The sequence below is a fragment of the Bolinopsis microptera genome, chromosome 2 (assembly GCF_026151205.1).
Source record: "Bolinopsis microptera isolate Bmic1 chromosome 2, MBARI_Bmic_1.0, whole genome shotgun sequence".
Classification (NCBI taxonomy): domain Eukaryota; kingdom Metazoa; phylum Ctenophora; class Tentaculata; order Lobata; family Bolinopsidae; genus Bolinopsis; species Bolinopsis microptera.
Window position 1 is genome coordinate 10,944,614 of NC_087073.1, and position 14,771 is coordinate 10,959,384.

Below are 14,771 nucleotides of genomic sequence, written 5' to 3' on the forward strand. Positions count from 1 at the left end.
ACTCCATACATAAAGTTGTAAATGTAAGGCTGCTTTGCAAAGTGTGCAATAATATTAAACAAGAGAAAGTTAACAACTCAGTGCTCCCTAGTCATGTACACACTTATAGTCATTAAGCCGCGCACTGATATTGATACGCAGTTTTAATAATCCGTGACCATGGTAACATCACCTTAGTTCTCAACTTGACAATTTGCTTAATTTAAAAAGAAGCTACTTGAATAGCAACTGTTTTAAAAGTAAGTAGGTTTCACATCACCAGTCACCAATCACCATGGTAACTAAACCTTTTGTTTTTTATTTTTCTTAGCGAGCGGCTGAATATTCTCCTTCTCAGACAGAACAGGTTTTGTGGAGGAATGTTGAGTGTGTCGTGTAACAGCTGATACTCCGTCTACAAACTTCGTCCTGATAGGATGAGGGTCTTATTATAACCAATCAGAGCACAGTATTCACACCACGTGACACAAACTAACCAATCAGAGCACAGTACTCACACCACGTGACACAAAGTAACCAATCAGAGCACAGTACTCACATCATGTGACACAAAGAAACCAATCAGAGCCCAGTACTCACACCACGTGACACAAACTAACCAATCAGAGTACAGTACTCACACCACGTGACACAAAGTAACCAATCAGAGCACAGTACTCACACCACGTGACACAAAGTAACCAATCAGAGCAAAGTACTCACATCATGTGACACAAAGAAACCAATCAGAGCCCAGTACTCACACCACGTGACACAAACTAACCAATCAGAGTACAGTACTCACACCACGTGACACAAAGTAACCAATCAGAGCACAGTACTCACACCACGTGACACAAAGTAACCAATCAGAGCACAGTACTCACACCACGTAACACAAAGTAACCAATCAGAGCACAGTACTCACACCACGTGACACAAAGTAACCAATCAGAGCACAGTACTCACACCACGTGACACAAAGTAACCAATCAGAGCACAGTACTCACACCACGTGACACAAAGTAACCAATCAGAGCACAGTACTCACACCACGTGACACAAAGTAACCAATCAGAGCACAGTACTCACACCATGTGACACAAAGTAACCAATCAGAGCACAGTACTCACACCACGTGACACAAAGTAACCAATCAGAGCACAGTACTCACACCACGTGACACAAACCAACCAATCAGAACACAGTATTCACAATGTAAATATCCAATCTACCTGAAGAGAACGTTAGCATTCTGGAACATGCCATCTTTGAGGGATACCACGACGAATTGAGAATGTTTGAAGTGAGCCCTCAACATCTGTCCGATGTTCTGAGTGTGGGACAAGTCTAGCGCTGCGTCCACCTGGAGAGGAACACGTTTTAGTATTCCCTAACAGAGGAGTATAATTAGTATAATTAGTATAATCTTACTATATATAAAGCGAGACGATATATATATATTTATTTATCCGTGCCATTTTACTGACACCACGGCATCAACTTTAACGCAACTTTCCGCAAAAACCGTAAAAGATATACAACTGAAACTTTTTTGACTGGGTCAAATGCTTTATAGGCCTTCAAATCAGCATGAAAAAATAAAAAATTGACCAAGGAATAATAATTTTAGTGCCCGAAATTTGGACTCCCAAGTGGTGTCAAAAACGCGAATTAAATAGGTAATAATTATTTTAGTCTCTCGAGTCTTGACACCACTTTAGGGTTAGACGGGTTCCTGCTAGTTAGTATAATTAGTATAATTAGTATAATTAGTATAATTAGTATAATTAGTATAATTAGTATAATTAGTATAATTAGTATGATAAGTATAATTAGTATAATTACCTCGTCCAGAATGTATAGAGGAGCGGGTTTGAAGAGAAGAAGAGATAAGATAAGAGAGAGGGCCACTAAAGATCTCTGTCCACCGCTCAATTCGGTTAGTGACTCTTTCCATACCTCACCGAACCCTACCTGCAATTATAAGCTATTAAAGTAAGGTAGTATAGAACCCAACCTGCAATTATAAGCTATTAAAGTAAGGTAGTATAGAACCCAACCTGCAATTATAAGCTATTAAAGTAAGGTAGTATAGAACCCAACCTGCAATTATAAACTATTAAAGTAAGGTAGTATAGAACCCAACCTGCAATTATAAACTATTAAAGTAAGGTAGTATAGGTTTACAAAGTAACCTGCAATTATAAACTATTAAAGCTTTAAAGTAAGACCAAGACAAAGCTACTTGTCTAAGTTGGGACAAACTCTAAAGAGGAACTGCGAACCCTGATGCGGGACAGGGATATATTGAGGGGGTTTTCTGGCGTAGATCGGACTAAGCTCCTACAATTATAAACTATTAAAGTAAGGTAGTATAGGTTTACAAAGTAAGATATGTTTACTTAGCAACAATAACAACCTATATAAAGATACAAACATTAGCACTTACCTTGACTTCTAAACCATTAGTAACAGGTCTCCCCTCCAAAGATATAAACATTAGCACTTACCTTGACTTCTAAACCATTAGTAACAGGTCTCCCCTCCAAAGATATAAACATTAGCACTTACCTTGACTTCTAAACCATCAGTAACAGGTCCCCCCTCCAAAGATATAAACATTAGCACTTACCTTGACTTCTTAACCATCAATAACAGGTCTCCCCTCCAAAGATATAAACATTAGCACTTACCTTGACTTCTAAACCATCAGTAACAGGTCTCCCCTCCAAAGATATAAACATTAGCACTTACCTTGACTTCTAAACCATCAGTAACAGGTCACCCCTCCAAAGATATAAACATTAGCACTTACCTTGACTTCTAAACCATCAGTAACAGGTCTCCCCTCCAAAGATATAAACATTAGCACTTACCTTGACTTCTAAATCATCAGTAACAGGTCTCCCCTCCAAAGATATAAACATTAGCACTTACCTTGACTTCTAAACCATCAGTAACAGGTCTCCCCTCCAAAGATATAAACATTAGCACTTACCTTGACTTCTAAACCATCAGTAACAGGTCTCCCCTCCAAAGATATAAACATTAGCACTTACCTTGACTTCTAAACCATCAGTAACAGGTCTCCCCTCCAAAGATATAAACATTAGCACTTACCTTGACTTCTAAACCATCAGTAACAGGTCTCCCCCCCAAAGATATAAACATTCGCACTTACCTTGACTTCTAAACCATCAGTAACAGGTCTCCCCTCCAAAGATATAAACATTAGCACTTACCTTGACTTCTAAACCATCAGTAACAGGACTCCCCTCCAAAGATATAAACATTAGCACTTACCTTGACTTCTAAACCATCAGTAACAGGTCTCCCCTCCAAAGATATAAACATTAGCACTTACCTTGACTTCTAAACCATCAGTAACAGGACTCCCCTCCAAAGATATAAACATTAGCACTTACCTTGACTTCTAAACCATCAGTAACAGGTCTCCCCTCCAAAGATATAAACATTAGCACTTACCTTGACTTCTAAACCATCAGTAACAGGTCTCCCCTCCAAAGATATAAACATTAGCACTTACCTTGACTTCTAAACCACCAGTAACAGGTCTCCCCTCCAAAGATATAAACATTAGCACTTACCTTGACTTCTAAACCATCAGTAACAGGTCTCCCCTCCAAAGATATAAACATTAGCACTTACCTTGACTTCTAAACCATCAGTAACAGGACTCCCCTCCAAAGATATAAACATTAGCACTTACCTTGACTTCTAAACCATCAGTAACAGGTCTCCCCTCCAAAGATATAAACATTAGCACTTACCTTGACTTCTAAACCATCAGTAACAGGTATCCCCTCCAAAGATATAAACATTAGCACTTACCTTGACTTCTAAACCATCAGTAACAGGTCTCCCCTCCAAAGATATAAACATTAGCACTTACCTTGACTTCTAAACCATCAGTAACAGGTCTCCCCTCCAAAGATATAAACATTAGCACTTACCTTGACTTCTAAACCATCAGTAACAGGTCTCCCCTCCAAAGATATAAACATTAGCACTTACCTTGACTTCTAAACCATCAGTAAGAGGTCTCCCCTCCAAAGATATAAACATTAGCACTTACCTTGACTTCTAAACCATCAGTAACAGGTCTCCCCTCCAAAGATATAAACATTAGCACTTACCTTGACTTCTAAACCATCAGTAACAGGTCTCCCCTCCAAAGATATAAACATTAGCACTTACCTTGACTTCTAAACCATCAGTAACAGGACTCCCCTCCAAAGATATAAACATTAGCACTTACCTTGACTTCTAAACCATCAGTAACAGGTCTCCCCTCCAAAGATATAAACATTAGCACTTACCTTGACTTCTAAACCATCAGTAACAGGTATCCCCTCCAAAGATATAAACATTAGCACTTACCTTGACTTCTAAACCATCAGTAACAGGTCTCCCCTCCAAAGATATAAACATTAGCACTTACCTTGACTTCTAAACCATCAGTAACAGGTCTCCCCTCCAAAGATATAAACATTAGCACTTACCTTGACTTCTAAACCATCAGTAACAGGTCTCCCCTCCAAAGATATAAACATTAGCACTTACCTTGACTTCTAAACCATCAGTAAGAGGTCTCCCCTCCAAAGATATAAACATTAGCACTTACCTTGACTTCTAAACCATCAGTAACAGGTCTCCCCTCCAAAGATATAAACATTAGCACTTACCTTGACTTCTAAATCATCAGTAACAGGTCTCCCCTCCAAAGATATAAACATTAGCACTTACCTTGACTTCCAAACCATCAGTAACAGGTCTCCCCTCCAAAGATATAAACATTAGCACTTACCTTGACTTCTAAACCATCAGTAACAGGTCTCCCCTCCAAAGATATAAACATTAGCACTTACCTTGACTTCTAAACCATCAGTAACAGGTCTCCCCTCCAAAGATATAAACATTAGCACTTACCTTGACTTCTAAACCATCAGTAACAGGTCTCCCCTCCAAAGATATAAACATTAGCACTTACCTTGACTTCTAAACCATCAGTAACAGGTCTCCCCTCCAAAGATATAAACATTAGCACTTACCTTGACTTCTAAACCATCAGTAACAGGTCTCCCCTCCAAAGTCTGCAGTTTAACCCTCGCTCCAGGAAGCAGCGTAGAGAATATAGAGCCGAAATCCTTGTTCACCTGCTCCCAGGCTCTCCTAACTGCCCGGTTCTTCTTCTCGTCCAGTTCCTTGATCACCTTGTTTATCTTGTGCTTGTCGTTAGTCACAATGTCTTTCCTTTTCACCAGGTCGATGTAACGTTTCTCCGCTTCTCCTAGCAGGTGCATTGTTACCATAGTTACCATGGTTACACTACTAGTTACCATGGTTACACTACTAGTTACCATAGTTACACTACTAGCAGGTGCATTGCTCTCATGTTCACATTCTTGGACAGTTTCTCTTTACTTGCCTTCAGACGCTCCAACTTCTTATCACTTTCTTTCAGGTCCTGTTTCTCAAAGTCGTAGGCAGTGTCCCTCTGTCCGAAGTACTGTTTTTCAGAAGCAATCCACTCATAGTTGTTGAGGTAATACTGGACCTGCTGCTTTGCTTCGCTCGCTTCCTTGTTCAGTTTACTCAGCTTGTGGGTCAGCTCCTTCAGCTTTATCCCGCAGCTACTTATCAGCTTCTCCGCCGCTTTCTGCTCCTTCACAAAGTTTTCTATCTCAGCAGAACACTGTTGTATCAGTTCACGCTGAGCCCCAAGTTCAGCAGCCAGTGCCTCCCTCACCGCCGCGCACTCAGTCAGCTTTAACTGGGCTCCCTCAACAAGCTCCTGAGCAGCAGCTATAGCCTCCTCGCACTTAGGCAGCTGCTCTCGCAGACCCTCCAGCTCCTTAGCTAGCTCACTGCTCACCTCCAACTCTAGTTCTTTCAACTTGTTCACCTTTGCTTTCGCCTCCTTCGAACACTTGTTTAATTTACTCTTTGCGTCTAATATCCTCCTCTCCGACTTCTTCAGTTCTTTCTCTTGTTCAGATTTGAAGTTCTTCATCTTAGCTTCCACTTCCGCGCACTTCTTTAAGAGACTCTTTTCTTTGTCGTTAAAATTATCTACAATTTCCTTTTGCTTTGCCAGGTCCTCCTTAGTCCTCCTCAACTCCTCTATGTCCTTGTAATGAGAGGTCTGCTTCAATCTTTCTTCTAATAAATCACGCTCGTGCTTCTTCAGCCTCAGCTGACCTTTCAGTTCCTCCCACTCGTGGACAACTCTTTCCATTTTACTCAACTCTCCCTCTACCTGTCTGTACTGCTCTTTGTACTGAGTGAGATCAGATCTGGACTGTTTGCAGGCAGAGAGTTCTTTAAGAACACATCTAGAAGTGTTCCTGGACCCTCCCGTTAGAGTACCTGCCGGATCGTATACATCTCCCTCCAGAGTAATAACCTTCCTCTTCACTGACTTGTCGAATGCTACTTTCTTAGCTTGCTCCTTAGTTTTACAGATGAGAACCCCTCCAAAACAGAACTTCATGGCCGGTTCCACCTGTTTATCAAACTGGATGACATCCAGAGCTAGGTGACAGTTGTCCCCACCGACCAGTCTCTTGGCACTGTTAACCACCTCCCTGTCTATAACATTGCTGCGGATCTTGTTGAGGGGTATCATGACGTACCTTCTGCGGAGTTGGCCGTGTTTGATGAGCAGAGCACTGGTGTCCTCGTTGTCTGTCACCACGTTATACAACCTCCCCCCAGCGGCAACCTCTAGAGCCATCGCGTACTGGTTATCCGGTACAGTGAAGAGATCAGCTACCAGTCCCTTTACACGGGACCTATCAAAGTGCCTGTCTGGGGACACGTAGTCGAACTGGAGTTGCGGGAACTTGTTCACTAACTCGTTTACCTGTTTTGAAGCTTTAGCCACCTTGTTTTCTAGTTCACATTTCTCATTTTGTAGCTCACTATGCACCTCTTCATGAGAGAAGCCAAGCTTCTCAATTCTCCTCTCCACACCTTCCACAACTGTTACAGCCGTGTCAAACTCGCCCTTCTCCCGGGCTATTTCCCTCTCCGCCTTCTTGCAGTCATTCTCCATCTTCTTTATAGTGCTCTGAGAGTGTGCTAGTTTCAGGTTAGCTTGTTGGTTTGCTGTCTGTGCCTCGCTCAGCGAGTCTTTTAGCTTCATCAGATGTTCAGTGTAGGTCAGCTGCTCTCCGTCTTCTCCCTCCATCTGTCCCGCTTGTACCTGGGTGTAGTTAGACTCTGCTCTCTCCACGTTTCCTCTCTCTTTCTCCTCCAACTCCTTGTACTTCTCTGCCTCTTCTCTCACTGCTGTCAACTCCTCTGATTTATTAGAGATGAGTTTCTCAGTGTTAGCGATACTTCTCAACATGCTCTCCTTCTCCTTCTCCTCCTGTCTAACAGCGTCCAGCACGTTATCCAGATCTGACGTAGCCTTTACCTCCCTCTTACTCATGTCCGTCATCTCAGTCTCCAGCTCCTCCAACTTAGAAGAAGCCTGTCCTTTCCTGGTCTGTTCCAATCTACAGATCTCCTCCTTCAGCCGTTCTATCTCACTCTTACTTGCACCCACTTCGTTATCCACGGTGTTTATCTGGTCCTGTAAAGACAGCACCTCCCCCGCTGCGTTCTGGTCCACGTGTTGAGCACGTGTGTATTTGTAGGCAACCACTAGTCGGGTTAATGTTTCTATGTGTCGCTGTATCTTCTGGTACTCCAAATAGGACGCTCTCTCTGCTTTCAGCTTCTCTGAAGTGAGCACAAATCAGAACCGAGTATTGGTAGCACGTGGTAATATGTGAGCACAAATCAGAAGACAGTATTAGTATTTATTAGTATTTATACAACGTGATAACAAATAAAATTGTAAATAACTCAGCAAACTAAGTTTGGTTGTGGGATAATAAAACAGTATAAAGAACAAGAGTATTGCTGTGTATTAAATAAATGTATATGTACCAAGAGTAGGGTTCAGCTCTTCATCTAGTATCTTGTTTATATCAGTTAGTTTGTTATCTTTCTTCTCAATAGTTTTAAGGGCAGATTGTTTCTTACTCTCGTAAAGAGACGTTCCAGCCGCCTCCTCTATCATCGATAATATCTCTTTAGGCTTCATGTTTAGAACCTACAGAGTTACATTGATAGTTACCATAGTTACACTACTAGTTACCATAGTTACACTACTAGTTACCATAGTGACACTACTAGTTACCATAGTTACACTACTAGTTATCATAGTGACACTACTAGTTACCATAGTGACACTACTAGTTACCATAGTTACACTACTAGTTACCATAGTTACACTACTAGTAACCATAGTTACACTACTAGTTACCATAGTTACACTACTAGTTGCCATAGTTACACTACTAGTTACCATAGTTACACATTAAAGTAAGTACCTGGGTTACAAAGTGTACAGATACCATCAACAAGAACAGATCCGTCATTACACCCGTCCCCTGCTCGTATCACCTGTAACACACGTTACTGGTTACTATAGTTACATTATTAGTTACCATAGTTACACTACTAGTTACCAAAGTTACACTACTCGTTACTATAGTTACACTACAAGTAAAAAAGAATAACAGTTACTATAGTTACACTACAAGTAAAAAAGAATAACAGTTACCATAGTTACACTACAAGTAAGAAAGAATAACAGTTACCATAGGTGCGCTATAAATTACAAAAAATAATAGTAGTATAGTTATCATAGTTAAAATAACTATTTTACAATAGTAGCCGGGTGGTGTAGTGGTAACACGATCGCCTCCCAAGCAGAAGACCTGGGTTCAAATACGGTCGGATGCAAGTCGGCCAGTTACCAAGCTGTGATTTGGTACAGCTTCGGCTGGTGATACACACTCTCTGGCTCGTAGGACTAACCCCCCTACAGCTAGTATAGTGCCTCGGCACAGAGTGGCTTAGGGTTACTGAAAAGGAGATAAGCACCTCAAGCCATCCCAACGTTCGGGAGAGACCTGGCCTTGTATCTTGTATCTTGTATAGTTCCACTACAAGTAAAAAAGAATAAGAATGCTCGTTACCATGGTTACTAATTAGTCATTCCCAGCTCGCCCTGATCGCTAATTAGATTCACAAGATTGTAGACGACTCTTCATGTCTAAATTGGTTCAGTATTTTAAATTGGTTATATGTTGACAAGATTGAGTTACAAAATCAAGAAGTAAACTCGCCTAACTACACTGTTTTATTTTAAATATCTAAAATATAAATATGGATCTAAAAGCTTAAGATTAAAATTTGACGAGGGATTTGACGAGGCTTGAATCACAGTAAATTAGCCTTTTTATGATATCACAACGTTTATAATTAATGCCAAACAGAAACTTGTAGATTTATAATCTACCAAGACGCGCGCAGAAATGAACTCGTCGACAGTTTTGGTCAACTATCAGTAATTTGGTAAAATTTGGAAAGTTTTCCAGCACTACCTCGGCTACCCAGCTACCCAGCTACCCAGCTACCCAGCTACCCAGCTACCCAGCTACCCAGCTACCCAGCTACCCAGCTACCCGGCTACCCGGCTACCCGGCTACCCAGCTACCCAGCTACCCAGCTACCCAGCTACCCAGCTACCCAGCTACCCAGCTACCCAGCTACCCAGCTACCCAGCTACCCAGCTACCCAGCTACCCAGCTACCCAGCTACCCAGCTACCCAGCTACCCAGCTACCCAGCTACCCAGCTACCCAGCTACCCAGCTACCCAGCTACCCAGCTACCCAGCTACCCGGCTACCTAGCTACCCAGCTACCCAGCTACCCAGCTACCCAGCTACCTAGCTACTGAGCTACCCAGCTACCCAGCTACCCAGCTACCCAGCTACCCAGCTACCCAGCTACCCATCTACCCAGCTACCCAGCTACCCAGCTACAGGGGTGTAGGAAGGGGTGTAGGAAGAGTGGGGGCAGGGGGGGCGACCGCCCCCCCCCCCCCCCCCCATAAAATCTGGAAAAGGGGCGAAAAGGGGCCAACTTTTTCAAGTAAATTAGCAGGATACAATCCAGCTGTGAGCTGGCATGAACATGAAATCTGATAATTTATATTACATATTCCGATATTACATGTCAGGATTCATCAGAAGTTCAGGAACCTAGCGATTATAAAATTCAGATAACATTGCTGGTTACTCTTCTATGCCGTGTTCAGTATTTTCAATACCAGAATCTTTCAATGAACCAGAAATCTGTTAATTTATATTACATATTCTGATATTAAACGGGTAGCTGATTTTGATAAAATAACATCGTGATCCGGCGTGATCAATTATTTTAATTGAAGTACAACGGCTGCACCCCTGACTTTTTAACTTAATAAGAGACGTATAATGTATATATTAGGACATTTGTAATTTGATAAAATTTAAAGTTTTGGTGTGTGACATGAATTAAAATACTGATATCTGGATATTATCCGGTTGGAAGAGACAAGGACAAGTGAAACAAGGAAGTTAGGAGTAAGGGCAAATTTTCGGCGTCAACGCCATCTTCAGGCTCAAATTATTTGTTATATAGTAGTGTTGAAAGTATTAAAATATTTTAATACTTTCAACACTACTATATAACAAATAATTTGAGCCTGAAGATGGCGTTGACGCCGAAAATTTGCCCTTACTCCTAACTTCCTTGTTTCACTTGTCCTTGTCTCTTCCAACCGGATAATATCCAGATATCAGTATTTCAATCATGAGACTAATAAACAGCGAACTACTCCGTTATTTGACATGAATTAAAGGTCTTTAAAACAAAACATATTACATGTCAGGATTCATCAGAAGTTCAGAAGCCTAGCGATTATAAAATTCAGATAACATTACTGATTACTCTTTTATGCCGTGGGAGTAAATTAGCAGGACACAGTGGCCCTCGGGTCTTTAAAACAAAACATATTACATGTCTGGATTCATCAGAAGTTCAGAAGCCTAGTGAGTATAAAATTCAGATAACATTACTGATTACTTTTTTATGCCGTGGGAGTAAATTAGTAAGACACAGTTTGCCCCTTGTAGTCCAAATTTACATTACCTCATTGCTAGAATTCGTTCCTTAAAACAAATTTTCCAAGAATTGTTCCAGTTTCTCCTTCCTTGCATGTTGTACCCTCTTTGAGAGTGAGACCTATAACTGTAAGAATATTTTTCAAAATTTGCAGGACATTTCCTTTGACCCTTAATTAAATGGGCACAACAAAATCTTTCTGGATTTATCATTTCACATTGCTAGATTTCAATTCTGGAAGCAAATTTCCTGAAATTCTTTTCCAGAGAATGCAATATGCACCCCTTTTTCGAACTACACTTATTTCGCAAGAGCTGCTTGCAGGCCCTAATAATTAATATGCATTTAAAATCGTATTATTTTAATCATTCTTGAAACTGTGTTTGAAAATGATCTCTATTGCCAAATTGCTCAGCTAGGCCTTTTACACGTTTTCAGGCTGTGGCCAAAGCGCGTGCAAAATTTGAGAAACTCTAAGATTTTGGCCCCCTCATGAAGAAAATCATTCCTACACCCCTGCCCAGCTACGCAGCTACCCAGCTACCCAGCTACCCAGCTACCCAGCTACCCAGCTACCCAGCTACCTAGCTACCCAGCTACCCAGCTACCTAGCTACCCGGCTACCCAGCTACCCGGCTACCCGGCTACCTAGCTACCCAGCTACCCGGCTACCCAGCTACCCGGCTACCCAGCTACCCAGCTACCCATTTACCCAGCTACCCAGCTACCCAACTACCCAGCTACCCAGCTACCCAGCTACCCAGCTACCCAGCTACCCGGCTACCCTGCTACCCAGCTACTCAGTTACCCGGCTACCCAGCTACTCAGCTACCCGGCTACCCAGCTACCCAGCTACCCAGCTACCTAGCTACCCAGCTACCCAGCTACCCAACTACCTAGCTACCCAGCTACCCAGCTAATCAGCTACCCAGCTACCCGGCTACCCAGCTACCCAGCTACCCAGCTACCCAACTACCCAGCTACCCAGCTACCCAGCTACCCGGCTACCCAGCTACCCAGCTACTCAGCTACCCGGCTACCTAGCTACCCAGCTACCCAACTACCCAGCTACCCGGCTACCCAGCTACCCAGCTACCCAGCTACCCAGCTACCCAGCTACCCGGCTACCCAGCTACCCAGCTACCCAGCTACCCGGCTACCCAGCTACCCAGCTACCCGGCTACCCGGCTACCCAGCTACCCAGCTACCCAGCTACCTAGCTACCCGGCTACCCGGCTACCCAACTACCCAGCTACCCAGCTACCCAGCTACCTAGCTACCCAGCTACCCAGCTACCCAGCTACCCGGCTACCTAGCTACCCAGCTACCTAGCTACCCAGTTACCCAGCTACCCAGCTACCCAGCTACCCAGCTACCCAGCTACCCAGCTACCCAGCTACCCAGCTACCCAGCTACCCAGCTACCCGGCTACCCAGCTACCCAGCTACCCAGCTACCCGGCTACCCAGCTACCCGGCTACCCAGCTACCCGGCTACCCAGCTACCCAGCTACCCAGCTACCCGGCTACCCGGCTACCCAACTACCCAGCTACCCAGCTACCTAGCTATCCAGCTACCCAGCTACCCAGCTACCCAGCTACCTAGCTACCCGGCTACCCAGCTACCCAGTTACCCGGCTACCCGGCTACCCAACTACCCAGCTACCCGGCTACCCAGCTACCAGGCTACCCGGCTACCCAGCTACCCAGCTACCTAGCTACCCGGCTACCCAGCTACCCAGTTACCCGGCTACCCGGCTACCCAGCTACCCAGCTACCCAGCTACCCAGCTACCCAGTTACCCAGCTACCCAGCTACCCAGCTACCCAGCTACCCGGCTACCCAGCTACCCAGCTACCCAGCTACCCAGCTACCCGGCTACCCAACTACCCAGCTACCCAACCACCCAGCTACCCAGCTACCCAGCTACCCAGCTACCCAGCTACCCGGCTACCCAGCTACCCAGCTACCCGGCTACCCGGCTACCTAGCTACCCAGCTACCCGGCTACCCAGCTACCCGCTACCCGGCTACCCAGCTACCCAGCTACCCGCTACCCGGCTACCCAGCTACCCAGCTACCCGGCTACCCAGCTACCCAGCTACCCGGCTACCCAGCTACCCGGCTACCCAGCTACCCAGCTACCCAGCTACCAAGCTACCCGGCTACCCAGCTACCCAGCTACCCAGCTACCCGGCTACCCAGCTACTCAGCTACCCGGCTACCCGGCTACCCAGCTACCCGGCTACACAGCTACCCGGCTACCCAGCTACCCAGCTACCCAGCTACCCAGCTACCCGGCTACCCAGCTACCCAGCTACCCAGCTACCTAGCTACCCGGCTACCCAGCTACCCGGTTACCCGGCTACCAAGCTACCCAACTACCCAGCTACCCAGCTACCCAGCTACCCAGTTACCCAGCTACCCAGCTACCCAGCTACCCAGCTACCCGGCTACCTAGCTACTTAGCTACCCAGCTACCCAGCTACCCAGCTACCCAGCTACCCGGCTACCCAGCTAACCAGCTACCCAGCTACCCGGCTACCCAGCTACCCAGCTACCCAGCTTCCCAGCTACCCGGCTACCTAGCTACCCAGCTACCCAGCTACCCAGCTACCCAGCTACCCAGCTACCCGGCTACCCAGCTACCCAGCTATCCAGCTACCCGGCTACCCGGCTACCCAACTACCCAGCTACCCAGCTACCCAGCTACCCAGCTACCCAGCTACCCGGCTACCCAGCTACCCAGCTACCCAGCTACCCGGCTACCCAGCTACCCTGCTACCTAGCTACCTAGCTACCCAACTACCCAGCTACCCAGCTACCCGGCTACCCAGCTACCCGGCTACCCAGCTATTCAGCTCTCCAGCTACCCGGCTACCCAGCTACCCGGCTACCCGGCTACCCAGCTACCCAGCTACCCAGCTACCCAGCTACCCAGCTACCCGGCTACCCAGCTACCCAGCTACCCAGCTACCCGGCTACCCAACTACCCAGCTACCCAGCTACCCAGCTACCCGGCTACCCAGCTACCCAGCTACCCAGCTACCCAGCTACACAGCTACCCGGCTACCCAGCTACTCAGCTACCCGGCTACCCAGCTACCCAGCTACCCAGCTACCTAGCTACCCAGCTACCCAGCTACCCAACTACCTAGCTACCCAGCTACCCAGCTAATCAGCTACCCAGCTACCCGGCTACCCAGCTACCCAGCTACCCAGCTACCCAACTACCCAGCTACCCAGCTACCCAGCTACCCGGCTACCCAGCTACCCAGCTACTCAGCTACCCGGCTACCTAGCTACCCAGCTACCCAACTACCCAGCTACCCGGCTACCCAGCTACCCAGCTACCCAGCTACCCAGCTACCCAGCTACCCGGCTACCCAGCTACCCAGCTACCCAGCTACCCGGCTACCCAGCTACCCAGCTACCCGGCTACCCGGCTACCCAGCTACCCAGCTACCCAGCTACCTAGCTACCCGGCTACCCGGCTACCCAACTACCCAGCTACCCAGCTACCCAGCTACCTAGCTACCCAGCTACCCAGCTACCCAGCTACCCGGCTACCTAGCTACCCAGCTACCTAGCTACCCAGTTACCCAGCTACCCAGCTACCCAGCTACCCAGCTACCCAGCTACCCAGCTACCCAGCTACCCAGCTACCCAGCTACCCAGCTACCCGGCTACCCAGCTACCCAGCTACCCAGCTACCCGGCTACCCAGCTACCCGGCTACCCAGCTACCCGGCTACCCAGCTAC

General features: G+C 45.9%; 2 protein-coding genes across 2 annotated transcripts in view; both read right to left on the minus strand.

Annotated features, from left to right (window-relative positions):
• Positions 1 to 10,541, minus strand: part of LOC134826503 (ubiquitin-conjugating enzyme E2 G1-like) — a 77,302-nt gene extending 66,761 nt beyond the window's left edge. The window contains exon 1 of the mRNA XM_063838887.1: positions 10,510 to 10,541. The gene's annotated coding sequence lies outside the window, so the exon portion shown is untranslated. The remainder of the gene's footprint in view (positions 1 to 10,509) is intronic.
• On the minus strand, positions 282 to 8,104 carry LOC134826776 (structural maintenance of chromosomes protein 2-like). Its single transcript, XM_063839273.1, has 6 exons — positions 7,945 to 8,104; positions 5,384 to 7,734; positions 5,055 to 5,300; positions 1,828 to 1,956; positions 1,215 to 1,345; positions 282 to 408 (listed from the first exon to the last, which is right to left on the minus strand). The coding sequence occupies exons 1-6, from the start codon at positions 8,099 to 8,101 to the stop codon at positions 282 to 284; spliced, it is 3,141 nt and encodes a 1,046-aa protein (XP_063695343.1). The 5' UTR covers positions 8,102 to 8,104.
• Positions 10,542 to 14,771: the final 4,230 nt, after the last annotated feature.